The following is a 25,345-nucleotide window of genomic DNA, read 5'->3' as shown; positions in this document are numbered from 1 at the left end:
TCCTGCCCCCCGCCTCTTCTCCCTCTGACCGTGGGATATGGCGCTCTCCGGGGGAGACGTGCACTACCGGTTTCCTGGTGCGGCAGGAGCCCCGCCGCTTCCTCGGGTGTTACGGAGACCACAGCGATCCCAAGGTGTGTAGAGAGAGGGGGGGTAGAGAGAGGGGGGGGGGGTAGAGAGAGAGTGTATATGTGTGTGCATGCATGGGAGTGTGTGTGTGTGCATGGGAGTGTGTGTGTGTGCATGGGAGTGTGTGTGTGTGTGTGTGTGTGTGTGTGTGTGTGTGTGTGTGTGTGTGTGTGTGTGTGTGTGCGCGCGCGCATGGGAGTGTGTGCTGCGAGCGCATGGGAGTGTGTGTGTGTGTGTGCGCGGGGAGAGTGTGTGTGTGTGTGTGTGTGTGTAGGGGGGAGTGAGAGAGAGTGTGTGTGTGTAGGGGGGGAGTGAGAGAGAGTGTGTGTGTGTAGGGGGGAGAGAGAGTGTGTGTGTGTAGGGGGGAGAGAGAGTGTGTGTGTGTGTAGGGGAGAGAGAGAGTGTGTGTGTGTAGGGGGGGAGGGAGAAGTGTGTGTGTGTAGGGGGGGAGGGAGAGTGTGTGTGTGTGTAGGGGCGGAGGGAGAGTGTGTGTGTGTAGGGGGGGAGGGAGAGTGTGTGTGCATGAGAGAGAGTGTGTGTGTGCATGGAGAATGTATGTGTGTGTAGGATACCAGAAGTGTCACATCACCCACCCAATCACCCACCCCAATAAACCCCCCAATCACCCCCCATTCACTCCAATCACCTCACCCCCCCCCCAATCACCCTAATAACCCCACCCCCAATCACCCCCCGATCACCCCCAATAACGCCACCCCCAATAACCCCCCGATCACCCCCAATAACCCCACCCCCAAAAAAAAAAAACGATCACCCCAATAACCCCCCCATCACCCCCAATGACCCCATCCCCCAATTAACCCCATCACCCCACCATCCAATCACCCCCCATCACCCCACCCCCAAACACCCCAATAACCCCACCCCCCCATCACCCCATCACTCCAATAACCCCCCACCCAATCACCCCGTCACCCCACCCAATCAAGCCCTCTGTCTCTCGCCCTCACCCCCCCCCTCTCTCTCACCCCTCTCTCTCTCTCGCCCCTCTCTCTCTCACGCCCCTCTCTCTCTCTCGCCCCTTCTCTCTCTCTCGCCCCCCCTCTCTCTCTCTCTCCCTCTCTCTCTCTCTCTCCTCTCCTCTCTCTCTCTTCCTCTCTCTCTCACCCCTCTCTCTATCTCACCCCTCTCTCTATCTCACCCCTCTCTCTCTCACCTCTCTCTCTCTCTCACCCCTCTCTCTCTCTCACCCCTCTCTCTCTCACCCCTCTCTCTCTCTCACCCCCCTCTCTCTCTCACCCCCCTCTCTCTCTCACCCCTCTCTCTCTCACCCCTCTCTCTCTCTCTCACCCCTCTCTCTCTCTCACCCCTCTCTCTCTCTCACTCTCTCTCACCTCTCTCTCTCTCTCACCCCTCTCTCTCTCTCACCCCTCTCTCTCTCTCACCCCTCTCTCTCTCTCACCCTCTCTCTCTCTCACCCCTCTCTCCTCTCTCACCCCCCTCTCTCTCTCACCCCCCTCTCTCTCTCACCCCTCTCTCTCACCCCTCTCTCTCTCACCCCTCTCTCTCTCACCCCCTCTCTCTCTCTCACCCCTCTCTCTCTCACCCCTCACTCTCTCTCACCCCTCTCTCTCTCTCACCCCCTCTCTCTCTCACCCCTCTCTCTCTCTCTCACCCCCCTCTCTCTCTCTCACCCCCCCCTCTCTCTCTCACCCTCTCTCTGTGTCTGTTTCACACTCTGGATCTGGATATCTTACTTACCCTATACTACACCGAAATAACCTATACTGCTTTCTTCCAGATCTGACTCAAGCTTCACACGGAAGACATCGGAACCCCCCCTAACCAAGAAGACAGGTAGGGAACACATCCCCTCCAATGTAAAACATTGCGAGAATGAGGGTACCTGGACATTGAGGGACTGCAGATCAGGTAAGATACCAGGCGGGATTGCTGCTTTAGATATTGTGAAGCGGGGACGTCCAGACACTGGTTAAGGGGTTCAGGAAACTAGTCATTCACACCTGGCTTTATTTCTAGATCCGACATTTACACACACACACACACACACACGTAACAAGGACTAATTGTAGTATAATGTAATACAATAAATACATTTATATCAAAAACGAATGTTGTTCTGACTCGGAATTTATTAAATGTATTTTATTTTAAAGCGGGGTTGGGGGCGGGACTAGGTGGCGAGTAGATTTTTTTGGTTGGGCTAGTAGATTTTTGTGTGATTTGTCGAACACTATATATATATATAGGTTCCTTACCGAGTAAATCCAGGATCCCAAGATCACAAGGCAAGGAGACAGCACACTCAGGAGAAAGGTTTCTCAAGAGAAAGGTCCTGTGCCAAGGACCGAAACGTCGGGTTTATGTGCCAGTTTTTCTACTGAATACACGCTTTATTTGTACCTCCTAAGTGTGCTGTCTCCTTCTTGCCTTGAGATCCTGGATTTACTCGGGACAAGCACCTATTTCCAGTTTATGTGTGTGCCATCTGTATATATATATATATATATATATATATATATATATATATATATATATATATATATATATATATATATACTGTGACAGAAACCAGGGGATGGTAATAAATTCCATATATAGGGCTCCCAGGATACTGAACAGTTTCTATCCTGTTTGGCCTGGGAGTGCAGCCTCATAATACATGCACTCCATCCCACAGTTTGGCAAGTGCTGGAACTGAGGGGTGAGGGATCCGGACCAGAGTTTCTCTGCTGCCTGATTTCTGTCACCTGTCATGCCAATTAGAAATCAGGTATTTAAGACTGATTTCCTGTTTCTTCTCCTCTCTCCCCAAGAGCCTGGAGACAGGAAGGCTGCTGGAAGCAGAGAGGGGAAAAGCCTCTCCCCAAACAGGTTAAATGATTGTACCTTTTTGTCTAAAACTGAAAAGTACCTTGTTTTGTTCTTGGAAGTGGAAAAGCCACTTCAACCCTGAGTTAGGGAAAATCTAAGTTAAGTTATCGCTCAGGTGAGCAGCTTTTTGTTTTGATGTGTTTCTGTTGTATGCACTGTGGCAGTCTCAGTGCCTGGGACTGAATAAACCAGGCATAGCCTGTTTAAAGCAACAGCACGTGACGCCTCATCATTTAACCTACCCTAAAAGACCGTGTTCTAACAGTCCCGGACAAACGGCGGAACCCCGGAGTAAGCTGTTTGTCACAATACACAGTGGTCGACAAATCACCAAAACATCTACTCGCCAACTAGTACCACACGTGTGCTGCTTGGGCCAATAGGAGCTCGCCACGATGTTAAATCCACTCGCCCGGGGCGTGCAAATGTATAGGTTTGTCGAACACTGTATATATATATATATATATATATATATATATATATATATATATATATATATATATATATATATATATATATATATATATCATAGATTTTACCAGATTGGAGTCCGGAAAAAACGAGACAGCACACAGTCCAGTAGTTCCAATGAAGCTGTATTCAGAGTAACATGGCACCACCTCCAACGTTTCGATCACCCAAGCGTGACCTTACTCAGCCATGCCAGCCACCAACGGTTGTAGGTAGAAGTCAACGTATTGCGAAATCGGATGGCACAGTGACGTCCGAGCCGAGATGATTGGTCGACCTGGCGGGTGCGTTGTAGATTTGCGAATCTTAGGGATCGTATACATGACAGGCATTTTCGGATGCTGCTGGGTAAAGAATCCGCTGGTGTCTTCCGAGATCCATCCATTAGATATGCCCATTTGTATTATTGCATCGATTTCCACTTTGCAAGCCACAGTGGGGTCTTTGACCAGCTGTTTGTACGTTTCAGTGTCTCCCAGTTGGCGCAACACCTCCTCTTTGTAGTAGAGGTAATCCAAAATGACGATTCCACCGCCTTTATCGGCGGCCCGGATGATGATACTTTTGTTGTTTCTCAAGGACTTGACAGCCAGTCTTTCCTCATTCGTCAAATTAAAGAAGCTGGTTTTCTGCGTCTTTATCTTACTTCTTGTGGCTTTTCCTAGAAGGTTCATAAAGGTTGCAATACTGGGATTAGACACTTGTGGATCAAACGTACTTTTTGGCCTGAAGCAGGATCTTACTTGTTCGGGTGCTGGGTTCGCTTCTGGTTTTGAGAAGAAATCTTTAAGCTTCAGGTGTCTGTTCAACTTAAAGAGGTCCACTTCCCACTTGAATGGGTCCTGCTTGTAAGTTGGCACGAAGCCAAGACCTTTGTGTAAAACCCTCGTTTCTGCCAACGAGAGGGCATGATTGGAAAGATTAAAAATTACCGTTTCCTGGGTTGCTGTTTTGGACCTCTCCCCCTGTTTGGGTAACGCTCCCGATATCGCCGTCTTTCGGCCTCCTCGCCTGGTTTTCCTACTGCATCTCCGGCTCCTATTGGCGGTTTGGCTCTCCCATCCGGGCCTTGGCCTAAAAAAGAAGGTTCTGCAGACATATTGTAGCTAGTAGTGTCTGCGGCGTCCGACCATAAGAAGTGTAGGTCACAGCGTTGCGCATGTACACTTATGCTTGAAATAGGAACGCAGTCAGACATACATGGAGACACAGGCATTATGCATTAGTTCATCATGGGACACTGTGGGACTCGCGCATGCGCGAACCGCTATTACAAGGACACAGTGATCTCTAGGTTGCAGGCCAGTACAGCTTTAGTGAGACACGGTGGAACTCGCGCATGCGCGGAGTGTCTCTAGGTTTGCTGTGTGTGTTATATGTGCTACACCAGCCACCGTAAGTGATTTTGGACAGTCTGTTTAGCATATCCAAGATGGCGATGCGTTCCAACACATCCTTGCGGGTCACAGCAGCGCGGTTTCGCGGGTAAGTTTGTCTTTACACGGGTGATTTCACTTTATTGTTTAATTTGCATGGGTACATAAGGGGGATCTGTAGCATTCACTTATTGCACGTCCCTGAGGAAGGTCACGCTTGGGTGATCGAAACGTTGGAGGTGGTGCCATGTTACTCTGAATACAGCTTCATTGGAACTACTGGACTGTGTGCTGTCTCGTTTTTTCCGGACTCCAATCTGGTAAAATCTATTTTTTACATGTGCATATGGGACAAGCATCAGCATTTTTCATTTGTTTACAGTGTGCCAACTGAGTGATTTTTTTCATATATATATATATATATATATATATATATATATATATATATATATATGTGTGTATATATATATATATATATATATATATATATATATATATATATATATATATGTGTATGTATATATATATATATATATATATATATACCCCCCCCCCCAAACACACACACACACACACATATATACACTTCTATACAAACAGAAAAGTGAGACACTGCCGCTCTCCAATTGTACAAAAATATAAACAATAGGGTGCATAAGGGAACAAAGTAGTAATTGAGTACGGGTAAAGGTCACAGATGTGGCCCAAAAGTATCCTATTTTGCACTCTCTATTGACAGATGTAAAGCTGAGAAAAATTCAATCTCTGGGGTACCCCCATACGCTTACATCATAATATAAAACCAAGTTTATTAAACATTTATGCAACACTTAAACAAACCTATAGACAACCACTATGTGGCTAAAAAACAATGAACAGCGGGATACGGCTAAATACTAATGGTACAAATACCAGAGCAGCAAGTGACTGGCAACCCTTATATATCGAGGTGTGTAAATTAGGGATACTCTTTCTATTTATATTCACATACACTGGCGACACACTTTATTCGAGCTCGGCTAGTCCCACGAATTCGGGTATACTCGGGTGCATTGAGGTTTGTGACTGTTTTCTGCCCGAGTGCATTGCGTTATTTTCCAGGCAGGGATTGAAGCATTTTATTCCCGCTGGCTGCAATACTGCACAGTATATATATATATATATATATACTGCATTACAATTCATGAATTTATGCCATCTGGTAGACACGCGAAGCATTGCAGCCTATTAAATCCTAATCATTATCATTTAACAGATCAGCCGCCCGTCAGCCAGGCATGAACCATGGCTGGGAAGGCAAACGCAACGGGGCTTGTCAGAGGTGAGGAGCGGCGCATTCCAGGTATCTGCCAGGTACATACTGGGTATTTGCTCGAATAAAGTGTGTCGCAGCAGTATGTATCACACCAAATTTACTTTTGTTTATAAGGTGCCGCCGGGGTGAACAATAATGGGTCGTGGCAGTATACAGTGCGCTTAGCAGTTTGGTGACGTCACAGTAGCATAAATATGCTCACATCTGCAATGTTGATATGCATACACAGTGTATACCCTACAGAGTGCACTATGTGCAGTAGATGCCTATTCATACGTGGTAGGTGTAGCCTTAAATACAGACGGCAAACCCATATACATATTTTCCCACTTGGAGAATTGTTGACTTTAAACTGATTCTGATTCTGCTGCCTCGCATGTATAGACCGAATTGGTCTCAGTAGTGCGATCTACAATATATGTCGCAGCAGTACGAACCAAAGGATAATGTGTGTTCTATATCCTATTAGTTCCCCTTGCCTTCACATAAAGGCTACTACATTCAGCTTCCACTGGTAAGCTCTGTGGGGGTATACGACCTGTTCACCCAGTAGTCAGCGTCTCTTGCTCCTCATACGTCCGTGCTCCCGCGCCTCCTGATGACGTCACAGAAATGACGTCATCGCGTACCGACGTACGTTTCACGCTGTCTAGCGCTTCGTCAGGGTAGTGGGAGTGGTTTCTAGTGAAGCCTCCCTTACTATTTATGCAGTTTGGCCGAGAGGGGGGCGTATCCCGGTCGACCTATCAACTGTATTGTAAGGTAAAGTAGACCTGTGTCGTGGGTCACTCAGTGCACCGATTCAACGCATTGTGTGCCACAGGGTATCTACTCTTGTGTTGCCCATGTTGCTTATCAACTTTATAGGGCTATGATGAGAAACTTTGTGTTCTCATTCTTTCAGGATTGATTATGCATACAAAACATGAGCCCATGCTCCGGTGCTGTCACTGCGAGGTAGGCAAAGTGGATTATGCTGGGATAAATCACAGTAGGGATGGCGGCGTCAGGTAACGCACATAATATACGTATCAAGGCATATTAACCCTTCATTGTAGTGGGTTTGGGATATCAAGTAAGATGTGTCATATATTAGCCTAATACACAAAGTGTAGTAATAAAGAGCTAGAGACTTCTTTATCAGTTGTGTAGGATTGTGAGCACATTTAAGTAACCGCCTTTAAAAGTCAATACGGTCTGGAGTTTAAGACTCCGCTGTATACCAGAGCCCCAGATGATGTTATTTCATATTTAGGACTTAATCTTGTAATATACTGCCTTCAATGTGTATACGGACACTGATGCCACCATCCATATGTGAAACATCACCACGTAGCACTTGAAGGGAGGGAGGTTGTAAGAGAGGATTGTGCTGTGGAGGCTTATTAACCTACAAAAATGATGAGTAGATATACCCTTCATTCATCCCATGGGTTTGTAACGTCTTCAGCGTGAAAATCCATTGACATTCACGCTGCATAAGACGTTTGTCCCAGTTGCCTTTTCGGGCACCCCATGGAATGTGCTCAATGCCACAGAACGTCAGGAATTGTGGGTCACCTTTATGTTCGTTGTGGACATGGCGTGCGACTTGGGTATCTTGGATATTTCTAATAGAGCCCAGATGTTCCAGGACCCTCACCTTGAGGGCCCTATGGGTCTTGCCCACATATCTCAAGGTGAGGGTCCTGGAACATCTGGGCTCTATTAGAAATATCCAAGATACCCCAGTCGCACGCCATGTCCACAACGAACATAAAGGTGACCCACAATTCCTGACGTTCTGTGGCATTGAGCACATTCCATGGGGTGCCCGAAAAGGCAACTGGGACAAACGTCTTATGCAGCGTGAATGTCAATGGATTTTCATGCTGCAGACGTTACAACCCCATGGGATGAATGAAGGGTATATCTACTCATCATTTTTGTAGGTAAATAAGCCTCCACAGCACAATCCTCTCTTACAACCTCCCTCCCTTCAAGTGCTACGTGGTGATGTTTCACATATGGATGGTGGCATCAGTGTCCGTATACACATTGAAGGCAGTATATTACAAGATTAAGTCCTAAATATGAAATAACATCATCTGGGGCTCTGGTATACAGCGGAGTCTTAAACTCCAGACCGTATTGACTTTTAAAGGCGGTTACTTAAATGTGCTCACAATCCTACACAACTGATAAAGAAGTCTCTAGCTCTTTATTACTACACTTTGTGTATTAGGCTAATATATGACACATCTTACTTGATATCCCAAACCCACTACAATGAAGGGTTAATATGCCTTGATACGTATATTATGTGCGTTACCTGACGCCGCCATCCCTACTGTGATTTATCCCAGCATAATCCACTTTGCCTACCTCGCAGTGACAGCACCGGAGCATGGGCTCATGTTTTGTATGCATAATCAATCCTGAAAGAATGAGAACACAAAGTTTCTCATCATAGCCCTATAAAGTTGATAAGCAACATGGGCAACACAAGAGTAGATACCCTGTGGCACACAATGCGTTGAATCGGTGCACTGAGTGACCCACGACACAGGTCTACTTTACCTTACAATACAGTTGATAGGTCGACCGGGATACGCCCCCCTCTCGGCCAAACTGCATAAATAGTAAGGGAGGCTTCACTAGAAACCACTCCCACTACCCTGACGAAGCGCTAGACAGCGTGAAACGTACGTCGGTACGCGATGACGTCATTTCTGTGACGTCATCAGGAGGCGCGGGAGCACGGACGTATGAGGAGCAAGAGACGCTGACTACTGGGTGAACAGGTCGTATACCCCCACAGAGCTTACCAGTGGAAGCTGAATGTAGTAGCCTTTATGTGAAGGCAAGGGGAACTAATAGGATATAGAACACACATTATCCTTTGGTTCGTACTGCTGCGACATATATTGTAGATCGCACTACTGAGACCAATTCGGTCTATACATGCGAGGCAGCAGAATCAGAATCAGTTTAAAGTCAACAATTCTCCAAGTGGGAAAATATGTATATGGGTTTGCCGTCTGTATTTAAGGCTACACCTACCACGTATGAATAGGCATCTACTGCACATAGTGCACTCTGTAGGGTATACACTGTGTATGCATATCAACATTGCAGATGTGAGCATATTTATGCTACTGTGACGTCACCAAACTGCTAAGCGCACTGTATACTGCCACGACCCATTATTGTTCACCCCGGCGGCACCTTATAAACAAAAGTAAATTTGGTGTGATACATATGTGAACATAAATAGAAAGTGTATCCCTAATTTACACACCTCGATATATAGGGGTTGCCAGTCACTTGCTGCTCTGGTATTTGTACCATTAGTATTTAGCCGTATCCCGCTGTTCATTGTTTTTTAGCCACATAGTGGTTGTCTATAGGTTTGTTTAAGTGTTGCATAAATGTTTAATAAACTTGGTTTTATATTATGATGTAAGCGTATGGGGGTACCCCAGAGATTGAATTTTTCTCAGCTTTACATCTGTCAATAGAGAGTGCAAAATAGGATACTTTTGGGCCACATCTGTGACCTTTACCCGTACTCACTTCTATACAAACACACATTTAAATAGACAAAAAGTTCTGTGTGTAGATACATATTAAGATTTTGTTAAAGGTAAATAATACTAAATCCTATAAAATTTTGATTCTGAATCATGGTGTTAAATTGTAGTTTATTTTAAGTTTCTCAACACACAGTTTCTGGCTTGTACTTCACTCACAGTAGCCCCATGCTACATTTAATCCCATGACAAATTATTCTGTAAACGCATCATAAATAAAGTGAATGAGCAGTTAAGAAATACAGGTTGCAATCAATTCCTAACAAACATTTTCATAAAATATCATTAGAAAATGTTGCGACTTTAAGACCAATTAGAGAACAATAAAGCAAAAATACATTCTTTACAAATTCATGTACCTACTGGCATGGCTTTGTGTTATAAATGTAATGTAGTATTGTATCCAAATCATATGTGCCACCTGCTCCTTATGCTAAGCTTTTTGTGACAATTCTTGTGATTCTTCTATTATGTTCAGAGATCTTATCCAAGCACTCATTAACATTAATAAGGGTAAAAGGGGACGATAGACAGCACTCTGATAGTGTTAAATTTATGCAATTGCAGGGTGCACGGAACAAAAGGGGACCCTTATTCCCCTGTATAGTACTAACAAATCTACGTAAGTACCAGCACTCACTGTCTAATAGCTAAATGATGAAAACAGTTTTAATGCAGAATAAACATTTAATAATAAAACGAACCAGAAATAAATCAAATGTGTTTGCAGAAACCAGTATCACAAATTGGCATCAGAAAAGGGGGGAGGAAAACACAAAGTGGATGTGTCTCCTAAAAGAATTCACTATACTGCACTCCTACTTAATATAAAATTTAACTTTTAATATATTTACATAAAACATATGTTACCAAATCGTTGTGTATTGTGCATTAAAATAAATTAAATTTATCAAGAACAAGCGTCCGTGTCAGTGAATGTGTGCTGGAATAATCTCAGACAGCAGATTGTATTCGAGATAGCAGGACACAAGACGCTAATAGTCAGGGTATAAACCCCTCTGGGACACCTATGAGACCAGGTACATGTGTATATAAATAAATATGACTAACAGACTCAGTGAATGATTGTATCACGAAAATACTGCAATCCTGCTTAGACTTATTTATTTATATACACATGTACCTGGTCTCATAGGTGTCCCAGAGGGGTTTATACCCTGACTATTAGCGTCTTGTTTCCTGCTATCTCGAATACAATCTGCTGTCTGAGATTATTCCAGCGCACATTCACTGACACGGACGCTTGTTCTTGATAAATTTAATTTATTTTAATGCACAATACACAACGATTTGGTAACATATGTTTTATGTAAATATATTAAAAGTTAAATTTTATATTAAGTAGGAGTGCAGTATAGTGAATTCTTTTAGGAGACACATCCACTTTGTGTTTTCCTCCCCCCTTTTCTGATTCACTTTTCAGTTCACAGTTTGCACCCACTTTTTTGATTACCATATATTCACCCATTATTTCGTTTCAATTGGTGTGGTTTTGTGATCACTCCCTAACCCTAGTGTTTTCTCACAAATTGGCATGTCACAAAGTGAGGGGGGGGGGGAAGGAAAAGGGGAAAAAACATGAAACACAAGGAACATACACAAAAAACGGAGAACAGAAAGTATGCTAGGGGGGCGATGTTTCGAGGGACTACCTCTTCATCTGGCCCATTTCCCCTGGTCCAAAAGGTCCCAGAGGTACTTCCCTAAGCCTCCCTTCCCCTATAACTGGTCAAATCAGACACCCCTGAAAATACATACGTTTTATTATTAAATGTTTATTCTGCATTACAACTGTTTTCATCATTTAGCTATTAGACAGTGAGTGCTGGTACTTACGTAGATTCATTAACATTAATGTATTATAAAAAGTACTATACACATACAGCTCAACCAGGCGGATCGGCTTATAATGCGGTCTGAGCGTGGCTCCCGATCTAAAAACAACTCCATTATTTTTTTTTAAACTTTCAATGCTTTATTGCTAACGGACACACACACACACACACCATGTGGGAATTGAACATGAATACATTTGATATAATGCACAAGGAGGAATAGAACCCTGGACCTTTCAAATGCTAGTACCAATTCCCTACCTGCCATGCCACAGGATTTGTGTGATAAAACAGACTCTATAAATATACTTAATAAACATCTACAGCACAGTGCAGTGGATGTATAGCTTAAGTTTGTTTATAGAGTCTGTGACATCACACAAACCCTGTGGCTTGCAGGTAGAGAATTGGTACTAGCAAATGAAAGCCTGATGAAGCAGGGAGAGCAGGGAGAGCTGCAGAGAGGAAAGAGCTGCAGATGCCAGTAAGTCCCTGTGCGGCGAAATTTTATAAAGCGATCCCGGTTATAACGCGGCCTCATTCTGTGGACCCAGAGGACCACGTTATAGCGGGGTTTAGTTGTAGCTAGTGTAGCCCCCTGTAAACAGCTCAGGCTATACCTATCTTCCTTCTACTGTGGTAAGTCCTGTTAAGATCAGGCGCCAGTAATCATTATGGGTTTTCCCCCGTCATAGCCCTAACCCGAATGGTAAATGCCGGCCTGGACTCTGTTGCAGGCGTGAGCAAGAGGGAGGTTCTGCTGACACCAGGAGGGGAGGGGCTAGCGCTATATTTAGCAGCCCACTCCGGCGAGTGGTGGTTGTTCTTCGTGCTTGCTGTGTGCCATGTTCCCTTCTGACTGATGGTCCTTTAATGAAGAGTTAGAGCGAGCAGAGAGACCAAGGGTCTACAGCTGCTGAGTATTAAGCCGTAAGCCACGAATCCTGCGGAACGGTCCGAGGAGTATCGGGAGGCTACGGGCTCCCCGGCGCAGCATGCCGGTTGAGAGCGAGAGGAACCAAACCGATCAGTGTCTGTAAGTAGAGCTGATAGAATCATAGACTGGTGGACCAATGCCCTCACCCCGCTGCCAGGGGTGATGGGAATAGAAATCAAGACCCACCCCGAGAATAACCTCGGGGGTGGGCCACGGGGTATTGCCGCCCTGGCTCAGACCATCCTGTCGGCCGAGTGACTTGGAAGGAAGGAGAGGTCATGGGGAGTTGAGCAGGTTGTACTTGGCCCTGGCGATTGTTTTGTGGCTGCTGGAAGCCGTATCGTTGGGATATCGTTGCCCTGTCAAATAAAGAGACTGTTCTGCACCCGTAAAGACTGTGTGTGATTTGGAGAGTATAACCCTGGGACCCGAGGGGTTCTTCTATACCGGTCCTATCCCATTACCCTGGAAGTATAGAAGATGGAGGCGCTGCACCACTGAGATAATATGGAGGCTACCACCCCAGAAGCCCGGTCCTGGCTCCCCTACAACATCGCGGGAAGCTCAGACCCTCCTGTTCCTCACAGGTACACACCACCACACCTGTAACCAACCCCCATGCATCCCTCACACTCCCTTAGAGACTGGGGGGGGGGGGGGGAAACAGGGTTACACTAGCATTGTATGTAAACAATATATTGTCATGGTGGAACAGAGGAAGAAATGTAATATAAACCTGATACGTGTTCAATTTTATATTCCCATTATTAGTGATAGCTACAGTAATGCAGAACGAATTTATGTTTTCTTAATATATATTTCTCATAACTAAATTTACCAACAAGAACCAAATTTTAGTCAGAGAACGGGAAGTAAAACATTAGAGACATGTATTTATTTGCTATAGTTGTTTACATAATTGTAATCTATATAATACCCTATACTAGATATTCTGGTGTCAGAAGTTATTAGAATCCCCTAACTCTAACTGAAGAAGTATCTGTAAATCAATAATTGGTGGGAAACTTGAAAGGATTGATTAAACTCACACATTTATTTATGCATTAATCTAAAGCACCATTGCAATTACATAGTTTCGTTAATGTTGCTCATGTTGTATGACTGTCTTTAGATAAGTGCATCTATACGCTAAAGTAGCCATTCATGCTGCTTCCATCCGAAAATCTCCAGACCAGCGGTTGCTTCAACTTATAAAATTGCAAAATTGCCCCTAAACGTCAAGGCAGTACAAATTAAATGAAATCGCTTTATATCAGGATTGAGTACTGTACTGCAAAAATGCCAACTTGGTGCCTCCCCTACTTTCAGAACAGACTTTGTACAGCAAATAAAAATACCACGTGAGCACATTCACATGTCTCAGACAGGTCTACAACACTGCTTTTCATCATTATTGCTTAGGTCGCGATTATAGTGGCAGTGAGCCGCGTGCGATGCCGCGTGACGCCACAACAAGTTCATGTTTTTAATTGAGTGCGCACATGGTGCGCGCGATCGACGCGTCCAAGTGCACAAATTTGAAACAGACATCTGAAATTGATCTTAGCGCGTGACGGCCGCGTCATGCGAGCGGTTCAGCCAATGAGGGTGAACCGCTCGTGACATCATGGCCACGCTTCCCGATTCCTGCAGTGCAGGGTTCTCGCACACTGCCGGCTCTACTATAAATGATGCCGTAGCATGCAATGCTTCCACAGCAGCTAGGAATTCTGGGAAATGATACGTAAATGAGCACACACTGTCACCTTTTACTTAATGTCCATTTGAACAGACCCCTATAAGCTTGCTATATTACACAGCTTTAGAGCACAGCCTAGGTTAATTTCACAGCTTTAGAGCACAGCCTGGGTTAAAAAAAAGTGCACTGTCAGTAAACCTACTCACAGACAGCTTTTTCGACTATTTGGGTCTCAGTGTGAGGCTGATTATACTGGCTCTGCAACGTGTGGTTGAGAAAGACGCTGTAATTCCTCCTGATTTTAGCACATTTCATAGAAAACAGCAAAAAAAAAAAAAGGTTAAAACCGGCTCCAGAAAATGCATTGCAGCCACATTGTACGGTGCATTATATGTATTTTTGGAAGATACCATATTAGTTTTCCCACCAAACAAACACAAAAAAATTAAACTTCAGTGTGTATGTGTACTCTGTTTGACAAACAATACAAAGAGAAAATCTAAGTGGGAATGTAACCTACCTGGCAAAATAATCATTTCGGATTATTAAAAGATGCTGAAGTATAGAAAGGAAATATCCATCTGCATTTGTGTCCTTAACTGAATTCCACACCGTATTGAAAAGATCACTAGCATCAGTTATAGTATTAAGGTGATAAATTACATTGTTTGCAATACATAATTAAAAACATTAAACACAAAAAAAACCGACATAATATCCCTTTACTAAACACACAGGTTGTGTTATTTCTTTGTAATAGAAAACACATTTTCAATAATCTTAACCAAAAGGGAATAGCAGCACTTTTTTTTCCACTAGCCTAAAATGACTCAGGAATCAAATATAACGCCAATCTATACTTCAAAGCAGCAACCTCATACCTGGGGAGTTGCTGTTTTAATCTTATCAGAAGTGTGAGGTGGTCAGATATTTGGTGACCTCCTGGCTCCAGAGAGATTTGTATTTTGTGTGCTGTTTTCACACAAAACACAACGAACATGGAGGTGGACTATCAATTTACCAGAAAGATTCCGGTGTCACCAAGGCATCGCCACAATCTATTTCCCCTTTTAACTGTTCCTTAACCAGGGAAGATGGGGAGATTGGGTAATAAGACGTCGGTGGACCACAGATGAGTTCCTTGGGACAAACTGGTTCAAGCAAGATTTAAAAAAAAAAAAATCTTTATACCCGAGATTGCTGCCTTAATATCCAGATCTAAAAATAATGCTTTGAGCATCTTAAACCTAAAAATTAAGTACGTCCAGTACAAGGCTGCGAATATGTATTTAAAATATTCACTTAAACTATGCAACACAACCCGTTTAACTGCTATTTAGTTTATAAGCTCTTCAGGCATGATGTCTTTTCCCAACGTTCACTTTTATGTCTGAAGAGCTTATTCCTAATGTCTCCTATTAAAGTATGTCACATGTATTAGTGCTGTAAAGTGCCATGTACATGAATGGCACAATACAAAGTAGACATGCTGTACATATCAATATGCACTCCTTTACACACATCACACACCAAATCCTTGCCAATAAAACTTCGCAACCCTTTGTTTTAAAATAGATCGCTGAAAACCAAATTACAACTTTCGCTAATGGCAACGGCGACGGGTCACGTCATCGGTCGCGTCGCCAGCACTATAAGCGCGGTCTTAGACAGATGCACAGAGGTGAGGAGCAAGAGACAGGGGCAGAAAGGAAACAATGACATAGAAAGGGAAGCAGGGAAGAAAGAGGGTATAGTGGAGAACAAGGAGGTAAAAGTCACTGGAGAGAGGTGGTAGGTAGCAGTTCTTCTCCTTACCCTTCCCCATTTTGCCGAGACCTGCAACCAAGATTTGAAGAAATCTAGGGGCTCAATTTATTACTAGAGTACACCAGCAGTTTAGCATCATTAATGACATTCAATTCAGTGGCATTAGCAATAAACGAATATTGCAGCTTAGAGAATTAAGTCTTTGCCATGTGATGGCCACTGGTTTTATCACCTTGTTTCAAAGAATTGTATTCTTATTCGCAGGGCTGAAATAGTGTATTAACAGCACTGATCGAAAACTATCCTTTTTCATTTTTGGCAACCGTTTTTAAAGAGTGACAAAAAAACAACAGTACTACAATAAAGCAACCAATTATATGTCCAGCATTGTAAGAAAGGATATTCCATTTCAGATCTGACATCTTCCAGACGATGAGAAAACTCTATCATATCTTCTTCCTTGTGTTCATCAAACACTCTGAGCTGGATATCCAGAGCATCATTTCTTATATGTTTCAATTGCTACAGTAAGAAAAGTTGAAGATGTTAGTTACAAAATCATTCAAGTAGGTTAACAAAAACACAATCTCCAAATATCACTCGCTTTTGTTTTTGGTGCATGTAATGCAGTGTTTTCAGATTTAAAAGTGATACTGTTGTCTCCATGAAGACTGTTTGCAATTTTGTCGTGCAGTCATTTCTAGATGTATATTTTAATTTATATAGCGCCATCCATGTACATATCACTTCACAGCAGTAACAGACACTCCACAATAATACGGGCTGTAATGCATAATAGGAACAAGCATTTCAAACACATAAGTAAACATTAGGAAAACAAGTTCCCTTACCAAGAGCTTATAATCTAAGTGGTATGCAGAGAGATCTTACAGAGACAGTAGAAGTGCATTAAGTGCACATGCAAGGGGTCATGTTAAGTACGTATGCGAGAGGGAGTTCTTTGGAGCTAATGAAATGCTTCATTAAATAGAAAAGTTTTGAGATGAGCCATAAAGACAAAGATAGAAGGTGCTTGGCGCAAATTGCGATAAGGGAATTTCAGAGGAGTAGGGCAGTATGTAAGAAAGGTTTCAGGTAGCATACTGTAGGTATAGCGAGAAATTAAGGTGGAGATATAAGGGGTGCAGAGGAGCGTATAGCCTTGAAAGATAGACAGTGAAAATTATAAGTAATACGGGATTTCATGGGAAGCCAGTAGAAGGATTTTAGCAGGAGAGAAGCAGAGATTTAGGAGAGAAGCAGATATTTAGGATAGACCAGCGATATTAGCAGCAACATTTAGATAGTGTAAGATCCGCCGCTATGCCCCGCCCCTCGGACGCGTCACGTGGCAGGGATGCTGGGACGCGCACGGCTGGACCTGCAACCCCGGCGGGGACGCAACACACCCGCGCCGTCACCAGGCCACGCCGCGCACCTCCCATGCGCACGTCACTGAACCAGCAATCAGCTGATCCCCGGAATGCACACACCTGATGCAGATTTCCTACTTCTCTCTCTGTGCTCCGCCATTGGAGGAATTCTCTCACACCCTGGTCCTTGATTGACTCCTTGCCCTTCTTATACTGGGCTCTCCCACTTCCTCATTGCTGAGCATAAACGTCTGTTTATGCGTTGTGCTCGCTGCTGTTTGTTTGTTCCTGTTCTGTTTGTGCCTTGACCCTAGCTTGCTTTGACCAGACCTGTCTCCAGTCCTGAACTTTGGCATCACTGCGGATTCCTACTATCTCCAACCCTTTGACCCCGGCTACGTACCTCGACCATTCTACCCTCTCTGCTCCTGGCCCAAGGCTTACGGACAACTACCACTCATCTCTCCAACACTGAACCACGGCAAGAACCTTGACTATCCTGACCTATCCAACCCTGACCCGGCTACATGACTTGGATTACGCACTCCGGACCGGACTGGGCGGTTGCAGGTCAGTGCCTATGCATCCCCACCTCAGCCCCGCGGTCTTAGTCTTGTTTGTGGTGAGCGCAGCATGACAGATAGATTGGAAGTGTGAAAGATGAGGGGCAGAAGGACCAAAGTAAGTGGTTACAGAGGAAAAAACATCAAGTTTTAGCAAAAGAATAAATGTGCGAGGAGACTAAGGGAGAGGTAAAATATGACACATATTTGAGTGTTTGAGTTACTGGGTGTATGACAGTAATGGTGGAAGCAGCAATAGGGCCAGACTTCGGAGGGAGTATAAGGATCTCAGTCTGACACGTATAAACATGAATATATTCATGCATTTACCTGTTGCAATGCAACATGCACTCCAAAATAATGTTATACGTGTGCATGAGCAATTTGACAAATATATATTTGAAATGAGAACATTTGGGGAACAGATTTCTAGAAAAATTGTGCTGGAATACAAGCAAAAAATTTAAACCTGCATTAGTAATAATGCAAACTACAGTATTTAAATAGATAATCACTTTTTTCCATTATAGCCACTACGTATATCCTGGTAGGGAATGGAACATAACAGTATTTGCAAAGCAATCCATTTGCGTATACCTCTAGTAGTTCCGAGGTTGTTTGAAGTACATAACACCCACTCAAATGAGATCACATTATTCCAAAAAAAAGAACTTTATGAAAAATGTTTCTCCATTCAGGTGTCTACAAATGTAACTATTAATGCAGAAACAGTGACTACAGAGCCCTTACTGGCAATATCTCTTTCAATCCACAGCGCATAAATTCATTTCTGATGTGAAGCCTGAAGTCCAAATCATCAGGAGATGTTACAAGAGCATTAATGAGCTGCATACAGGCGACCTACAACAGATAACATTGACAAAATTAAACTTCAGTTTTCAATATATTTCAATGTTAAGAAGGTTATTACAGATGTATGAATTCCGGGTTTATTGTTTAAGTAGTTTAATTTCTAAATACTGTATGAAAAACCATGATGTGCTTCATTATAATTCGTAAAATTAGTAGATGTATTTTTATAACAAAAGTAATTTATTACAAATTATTTCATTATTCAATAAAGGTAAGGTTTATTACCAAGGAATTACCAAGGTAATATTCAAATCCATGTCCATGAAACAGAAGAGATTTTATGGACCAGGTTAAAAGCCGCAAAAATAGTGGTGGTACTAACATTTTAGCACTGCGACATCGCACTTCTGGGATAGGATCCTATTTAGTTACTGTAGTTACTGGACTCGTTGACAGTTGGTCTTAAAATATGATAATAAAGAGAAGCACCATTGGCTATTCATAATTTTAACATCTTTCACAATCATATATCTGTGTTTAATAATTAAATCAGCATAATCTTTGTGCTTAACTGCTTCAGCACACACCCCAGTCTACAATAACCGAGTTTAGGAGACGGAAGCTCTGTGGTCAGTAGTTTAATCCCGCAAGAGACATCTTTTCTAATGTGTATTTTAGGATCTAGACCAGCATGAATAAGCTCCAAAATACATGAGAAGTGTAAGGCGAGATCTCTGGAGTACCTTATCACCAATGTCAAATACATGAACTTTAGCCCTATACATTTACTCCCTTATTCTCCAGGGTCTTGATACATTTTTAAGACTATAGGAGCATTGGCATGTACCATCTGCACATCAAAAGAGCGGCAATCACAGCCATGGCACTAGAAAATGTATGTTGCTGGGTTCTTATAGTGTAGTCTGATTAGCGCCTTCTCCCTATAGATGCCAAATTAAGAGCAGTCTTAAATTAAAAACAGCTGTTAACAACTCTAAATGGAAGGTGAAACAAGACAAATGCTATATATCATGTGTACCTTCATTATTAAAAAAAAAGTAGGAATACTGTATACATGCCTGTCAAGTCGTTAACAGTGACAACCCCCACGCAAACTGTCTTTTGCGCCTAAATTGGGGTGTTACTTGTATCCACGAAAATGCTTTCATGTATGACTCCACTGTTGCACGCAAACTCAAAAACAGCCCATAACTGATGAGGTACCATTCATTAAAAGCAACAAGTTAAGCTGCCGCTTTTATGTACATTATGTGAAACCAGGGAGTCGGAGTACAATAAAACTATTTACAGCTCCAGGGTTACCCGGTTCATGAAATATTATTGGGTCATGTATTCAAGTCTCGTGGCTGCAAAAATGGAACCAGGATATTGCCCTAAATTGATCCAAGCAAGAGATCCTATAAGATAAAGGTATTTTTTTTGCTTTGAAAAATATGCTACAATTTTGTCTGTGTTTTTTTAGCTCTAGTCATTCCTGATTTTGCTGCTGGAAAACATTGATACATACGCACCTAAGATTTTAAACTTGGACCACTCTCAAAATGACATTGTGGGTTTCTATTGATAAATGGTGGTCATCTTAGATTTAAAAAAAAAATCTTTGTTAAATATTAGTACTGTATCTTGGGAAAAAGAGAACCATGGAGCTGTAAGTAATGCTCCTCAGCACTAGGTGATGATCCTGCTCCTTCCCAACCTCCCCCTTTTCCTAAACCTTGGATTCAGATATTTACAAATAAAATAGTAAATCATTTTTTGGAAGCATTGCGGAATTACAAACACAACCCGCTAACACTCCCTAATTTATTTGATGTACCCCTTTATCCTGACAAAATGAATAACAATTGTTTTAAAAAAAATGTTTTTAAAAAAAAAAAAAAAAAAAAAAAACACATTACAATGTTTAATTATTAATCCATTATTTAAACTTCATTTTCTAGAACACAAATTAGTGGTTACAAAAAACTACCTAAAATCTCCATTATTTCGTTATCTGTGTAGTATAAATTTCAATTGATACCTTCACAGAAAAATAGCTACAGCAAACAGGTGTATTTGTAATTAGATCTTTATATAGTAATGGCAGGAACATTACAAACCCCCTACTTTCAGTGGATTAAGACTTTCACCTTGAAGTGGGCTTCAGGATAAATCTGGTAACCAACATTTTCAAATCAGACCCAAATATTTTAAGTAGTAAGAAAAAAAAAATACACAATGTTTTGACATTAGGATTTTATTTGTATTACTCAACATACTGTAAAATATTACATTTTACCAAAACTGTAAAAAAAAACAAACAAACACAAACAGTGATGCTATGTGTAGCCCCCATCAGTGCTGATGCCAGAAGCGCACATATCAATGCATTGCTAGCCTCTCCAGCACCGATTCATAGCATCCATATTGTGAAAAATAGAAGAGGAAGGAAATTGCTTAACCCAGCTGCCGCTGGGGATGGCTGCATAATACTACTGTGCAATATGTTGGAAACCCTTTAAGAGGACTAGAAGTTAAAAATCACCATTTTGCACTGCAGCCGTATGTATGTATTTTTTCATGGTGGTTTTTTTTCCGGAAGACATTATTGTCAAAGCTTTTCAACAGAATCACTCATTTTACTGTAATGAATTGCACTATAAAGGAAATGCAATGGAAGAAAGCAAAATAGTAGAAGCTGGCGCTGCTAGCATTCAGACAAAAATCATTCCCAGAGGTATTATAGCTCTACAGCTGTCACCTTGAAAACCAACAGCAATTTTCAGAGTTTGGCATTAGCATAGAATTGTGTTTTTCAGAACACCAAGAACTGCCTGAACAACCTAATTTATGGCCATGGCATTTAACATTTTGGCTACATAAAAGGTAAAGCTCAAGTCGGACAGTATTTATTGTCATATTTTTATATGGCTTTACCACATTTATATTGATTATAGATGAAGGCTGGATCAACACTGTAAGCTATAAATATCTCCATTACAAGGTTTATAGAATATTGATCTACTAAATAGAAGTCCAATCCATGTTTTTCATAGCATTTAGCTATTATTCAGAAACAAAGTAACAATTAGTAGAATTAGCAAACTTTGATTGTAAAAAAGGAGTACAGTACATGTAATCAAATAAATCTTTACATTCATATCTACTTAGCCTGTATTCAGAGTGCACACCAGGATCCAGAGTTACATATTCACACTATGGGGCGTTATCATTGGACTGTGAGAAATACATTTCTGTGCAAAAATGCACATTTTTGCATAGATAAAAATCTTTTTTATATTTATTCAACAGTTCTCCCATATCGACCAGGCTTGCAAGATAGTGTATTTTGAGAAAAGGCAGAATATAATAATATCGCTCAATATACTGTACAGTACATACCTCAATAAATATATATATATATATATATATATATATATATATATATATATATATATATATATATATATATATATATACACACATATATATATATATACACACACACACACATACACATATATATATATATATATATATATATACATACATATATATATACATATACATATATATATATATATATATACATATATATTTATACATGTATATTTAGGCACTGTACCGTATATAAATTTTTCTGGATGTGCACTGAGCTTTGTCTGTGTTTTATGTTATGTCTCTGGTTTTAAATATACAGCTAAACCCCGTTATAACGCGGGTCTCGGGGTCCACCCCGAGACCACCGCGTTACTAACGGGGTCGCGAGAAAAAAAAATGGCCGCCGCGCTTTAGCGCATATTCATCCCGCGGGACAGGAGATGGGAGCGGGCATGTCCCTCCGCTCCCCGCTTCCCCCTGTCACCGCGGGACAGGCCGCGGGGCAGGAGATGGGAGCGGGGATGTCTCTCCTGTCCCCGCTTCCCCCTGTCACCTCGGGACAGGCCGCGGGGCAGGAGATGGGAGCGGGGATGTCTCTCCTGTCCCCGCTTCCCCCTGTCACCTCGGGACAGGCCGCGGGGCAGGAGATGGGAGCGGGGATGTCCCTCCTGTCCCCGCTTCCCCCTGTCACCTCGGGACAGGCCGCGGGGCAGGAGATGGGAGCGGGGATGTCTCTCCTGTCCCCGCTTCCCCCTGTCACCTCGGGACAGGCCGCGGGGCAGGAGATGGGAGCGGGGATGTCTCTCCTGTCCCCGCTTCCCCCTGTCACCTCGGGACAGGCCGCGGGGCAGGAGATGGGAGCGGGGATGTCCCTCCTGTCCCCGCTTCCCCCTGTCACCTCGGGACAGGCCGCGGGGCAGGAGATGGGAGCGGGGATGTCTCTCCTGTCCCCGCTTCCCCCTGTCACCTCGGGACAGGCCGCGGGGCAGGAGATGGGAGTGGGGATGTCCCCTCAGGTCGCCGCTTACCTCAGAACCATGCTGCCTGCATGGAGGTTGTAGCGGGGGGTTTCTTCTCCCCACCGCTGTCCCCGGTGCTCCCGCTGCCTGCGCGGGAGGAGGGGGGGGAGCGGGTGGTGGTGCTGGTCGCGGCCCGTCTGTGTAGAGTGAGAGAGTGTGTGTGTATGTATATATGGGAGAGAAAGTGTGTGTGTGTATATGGGTGTGTGAGTGTGGGTAAGTGTCTGAGTGTGTGTGTAAGTGTGTGTGAGTGTGTGTGAGTGTCTGTGAGTGTGTAAGTGTGTGTGAGTGTGTGTGAGTGTGTGTGAGTGTCTGTGAGTGTCTGTGAGTGTCTGTGAGTGTCTAAGTGTGTGTGAGTGTGTGAGAGTGTCTGTGAGTGTGTAAGTGTGTGTGAGTGTGTGTGAGTGTGTGTCTGTGAGTGTCTAAGTGTGTGTAAGTGTGTGTAAGTGTGTGTGAGTGTGTGTGAGTGTCTAAGTGTGTGTAAGTGTGTGTGTGTGTGTGTGTGTGTGAGTGTGTGTGAGTGTCTGTAAGTGTGCGTAAGTGTGCGTGAGTGTGCGTGAGTGTGGTCAGTGTGTGTGCAGTGTGTCAGTGTGAGCAATGAGCAGTGTGTGTGCAGTGTGCAGTGTGTGTGCAGTGTGGCAGTGAGCAATGAGCAGTGTGTGTGCAGTGAGTGTGTGCAGTGTGTCAGTGTGAGCAATGAGCAGTGTGTGTGCAGTGTGCAGTGTGTGTGCAGTGTGGCAGTGTGAGCAATGAGCAGTGTGTGTGCAGTGAGTGTGTGCAGTGTGCAAAAAAAAAAATGTAAAAAAATTTTTTTTTAAAAAATTTTTTTTTTTTTTTTTTTTTTTTTTTTTAAAAAAACGGGAGCCACGGGAAAACCGCGTTATAACCGAATCGCGGTATAACGAGGCGCGTTATAACGGGGTTTAGCTGTATATATATATATATACATATATGTCTCTGGTTTTATATATATATATATATATATATATATATATATATATATATATATATATATATATATATATATATATATTTAAAACCAGAGACATAACATAAAACACAGACAAAGCTCAGTGCACATCCAGAAAAACTTATATACGGTACAGTGCCTAAATATACATGTATAAATAAAATGGTCTTTTAGTTTAACATTTTGGCCAAATTGTTGTAAGACCCTGAGCCAACTGCACGGCAGACCACATTTCAAGGGTCCCTAACACTAATATAGATTCTTAATAACCTGTGCATTGCCAGGAAGAATGATTTATAATAAATCTGTCAATATTAGTTGCAAAAGTTCTAAGTCTGATTGAAGCTTTTATTAACCTGTACATTACCAGGAAAAGCACTCTGTAATAGATTTGTCACAATCACACTGCAAGCAGGCAAGTTCCCCTGAGAGTGGGAGATGCCATGGAGTAAATAATGGTGCAGTGGGGAGTGGAGATGTTGAAGAGAACAGAAATGCTCACAAAGGAGTGAGGAAACAGTAAACAGAAAAAGAAATAGGGAGGGCATAGTAAGTGAGATGCAGGAGGAGGGAGTTCCAAGGTACTGGAGGATAAAAGTGTACAAATAAATCACAGATGTTAAAAGTTAATGTCTCACAGTGGCAACGTTGTAATGCAGAGTCCAGATCTTCCTCTAATCTTCACCTCCAATTTCAACTCCAAAATTAACTCTTGTAGACACTTTTGACGCTTTTGATGTTACACAGCCTTATGGCTAAACAGCCATGCTACAGTGACTTAAGTACCCTATTCACATGCTTTTGATTAACACTTAAGGGAGGGGTTTGTCTAATCAACTCAGACTTACAAAATAGTTAATTAGATTATCATTTCTCTCTCAATTGATAGGAATCAGCCCACAAACATACCCCAAAAGCCAATTAAATCTTTATTTCTCTGGTTGGTAGAATGCAGCTCAATGACACAAATGAGATAAAATGTATGTACAGATCAACCCCATTATAGCGCGATCTGCTACAAAGCGCATCCGCTTATAAAGCCGTCTGAGAGTGGCTCCTGATTTAGAACTACTCCTACCTGACCCGGAAGCGGCACCGCGCGAATGATGTCAGCTGTGGTTGGGGTTTTTTTTAAACACATTTTTTTTTATATTGCCAATGGACAAAATGGACAAAATGGACAAAATAAACAAAACACACACAATCCAGAGAGGTGAGGAAATTGCGCAAGACATCACAGCACAGGAA

The 25,345-nt window shown here is 42.8% G+C and overlaps 1 protein-coding gene across 9 annotated transcripts in view; it reads right to left on the bottom strand.

Annotated features, from left to right (window-relative positions):
- DIAPH3 (diaphanous related formin 3) overlaps positions 1-25,345 on the bottom strand; it is a 782,005-nt gene that overhangs the window by 514,395 nt on the left and 242,265 nt on the right. For all 9 annotated transcript variants that reach the window (XR_012799927.1, XM_075591046.1, XM_075591039.1 and 6 more), the window contains exons 10-12: positions 18,665-18,775; positions 16,382-16,500; positions 14,732-14,848 (exon numbers count right to left, since the gene is read on the bottom strand). Coding sequence is in view for 8 of the 9 variants with exons in the window: in XM_075591046.1 (XP_075447161.1) it covers positions 14,732-14,848; positions 16,382-16,500; positions 18,665-18,775 (347 nt within the window). In the remaining variant the exon portion in view is untranslated. The remainder of the gene's footprint in view (positions 1-14,731; positions 14,849-16,381; positions 16,501-18,664; positions 18,776-25,345) is intronic.

Source organism: Ascaphus truei, chromosome 3, assembly GCF_040206685.1.
Source record: "Ascaphus truei isolate aAscTru1 chromosome 3, aAscTru1.hap1, whole genome shotgun sequence".
Lineage (NCBI taxonomy): Eukaryota > Metazoa > Chordata > Amphibia > Anura > Ascaphidae > Ascaphus > Ascaphus truei.
Note: the sequence above shows the minus strand (reverse complement) of the source record. Positions and strands in the feature narration are given on the sequence as shown.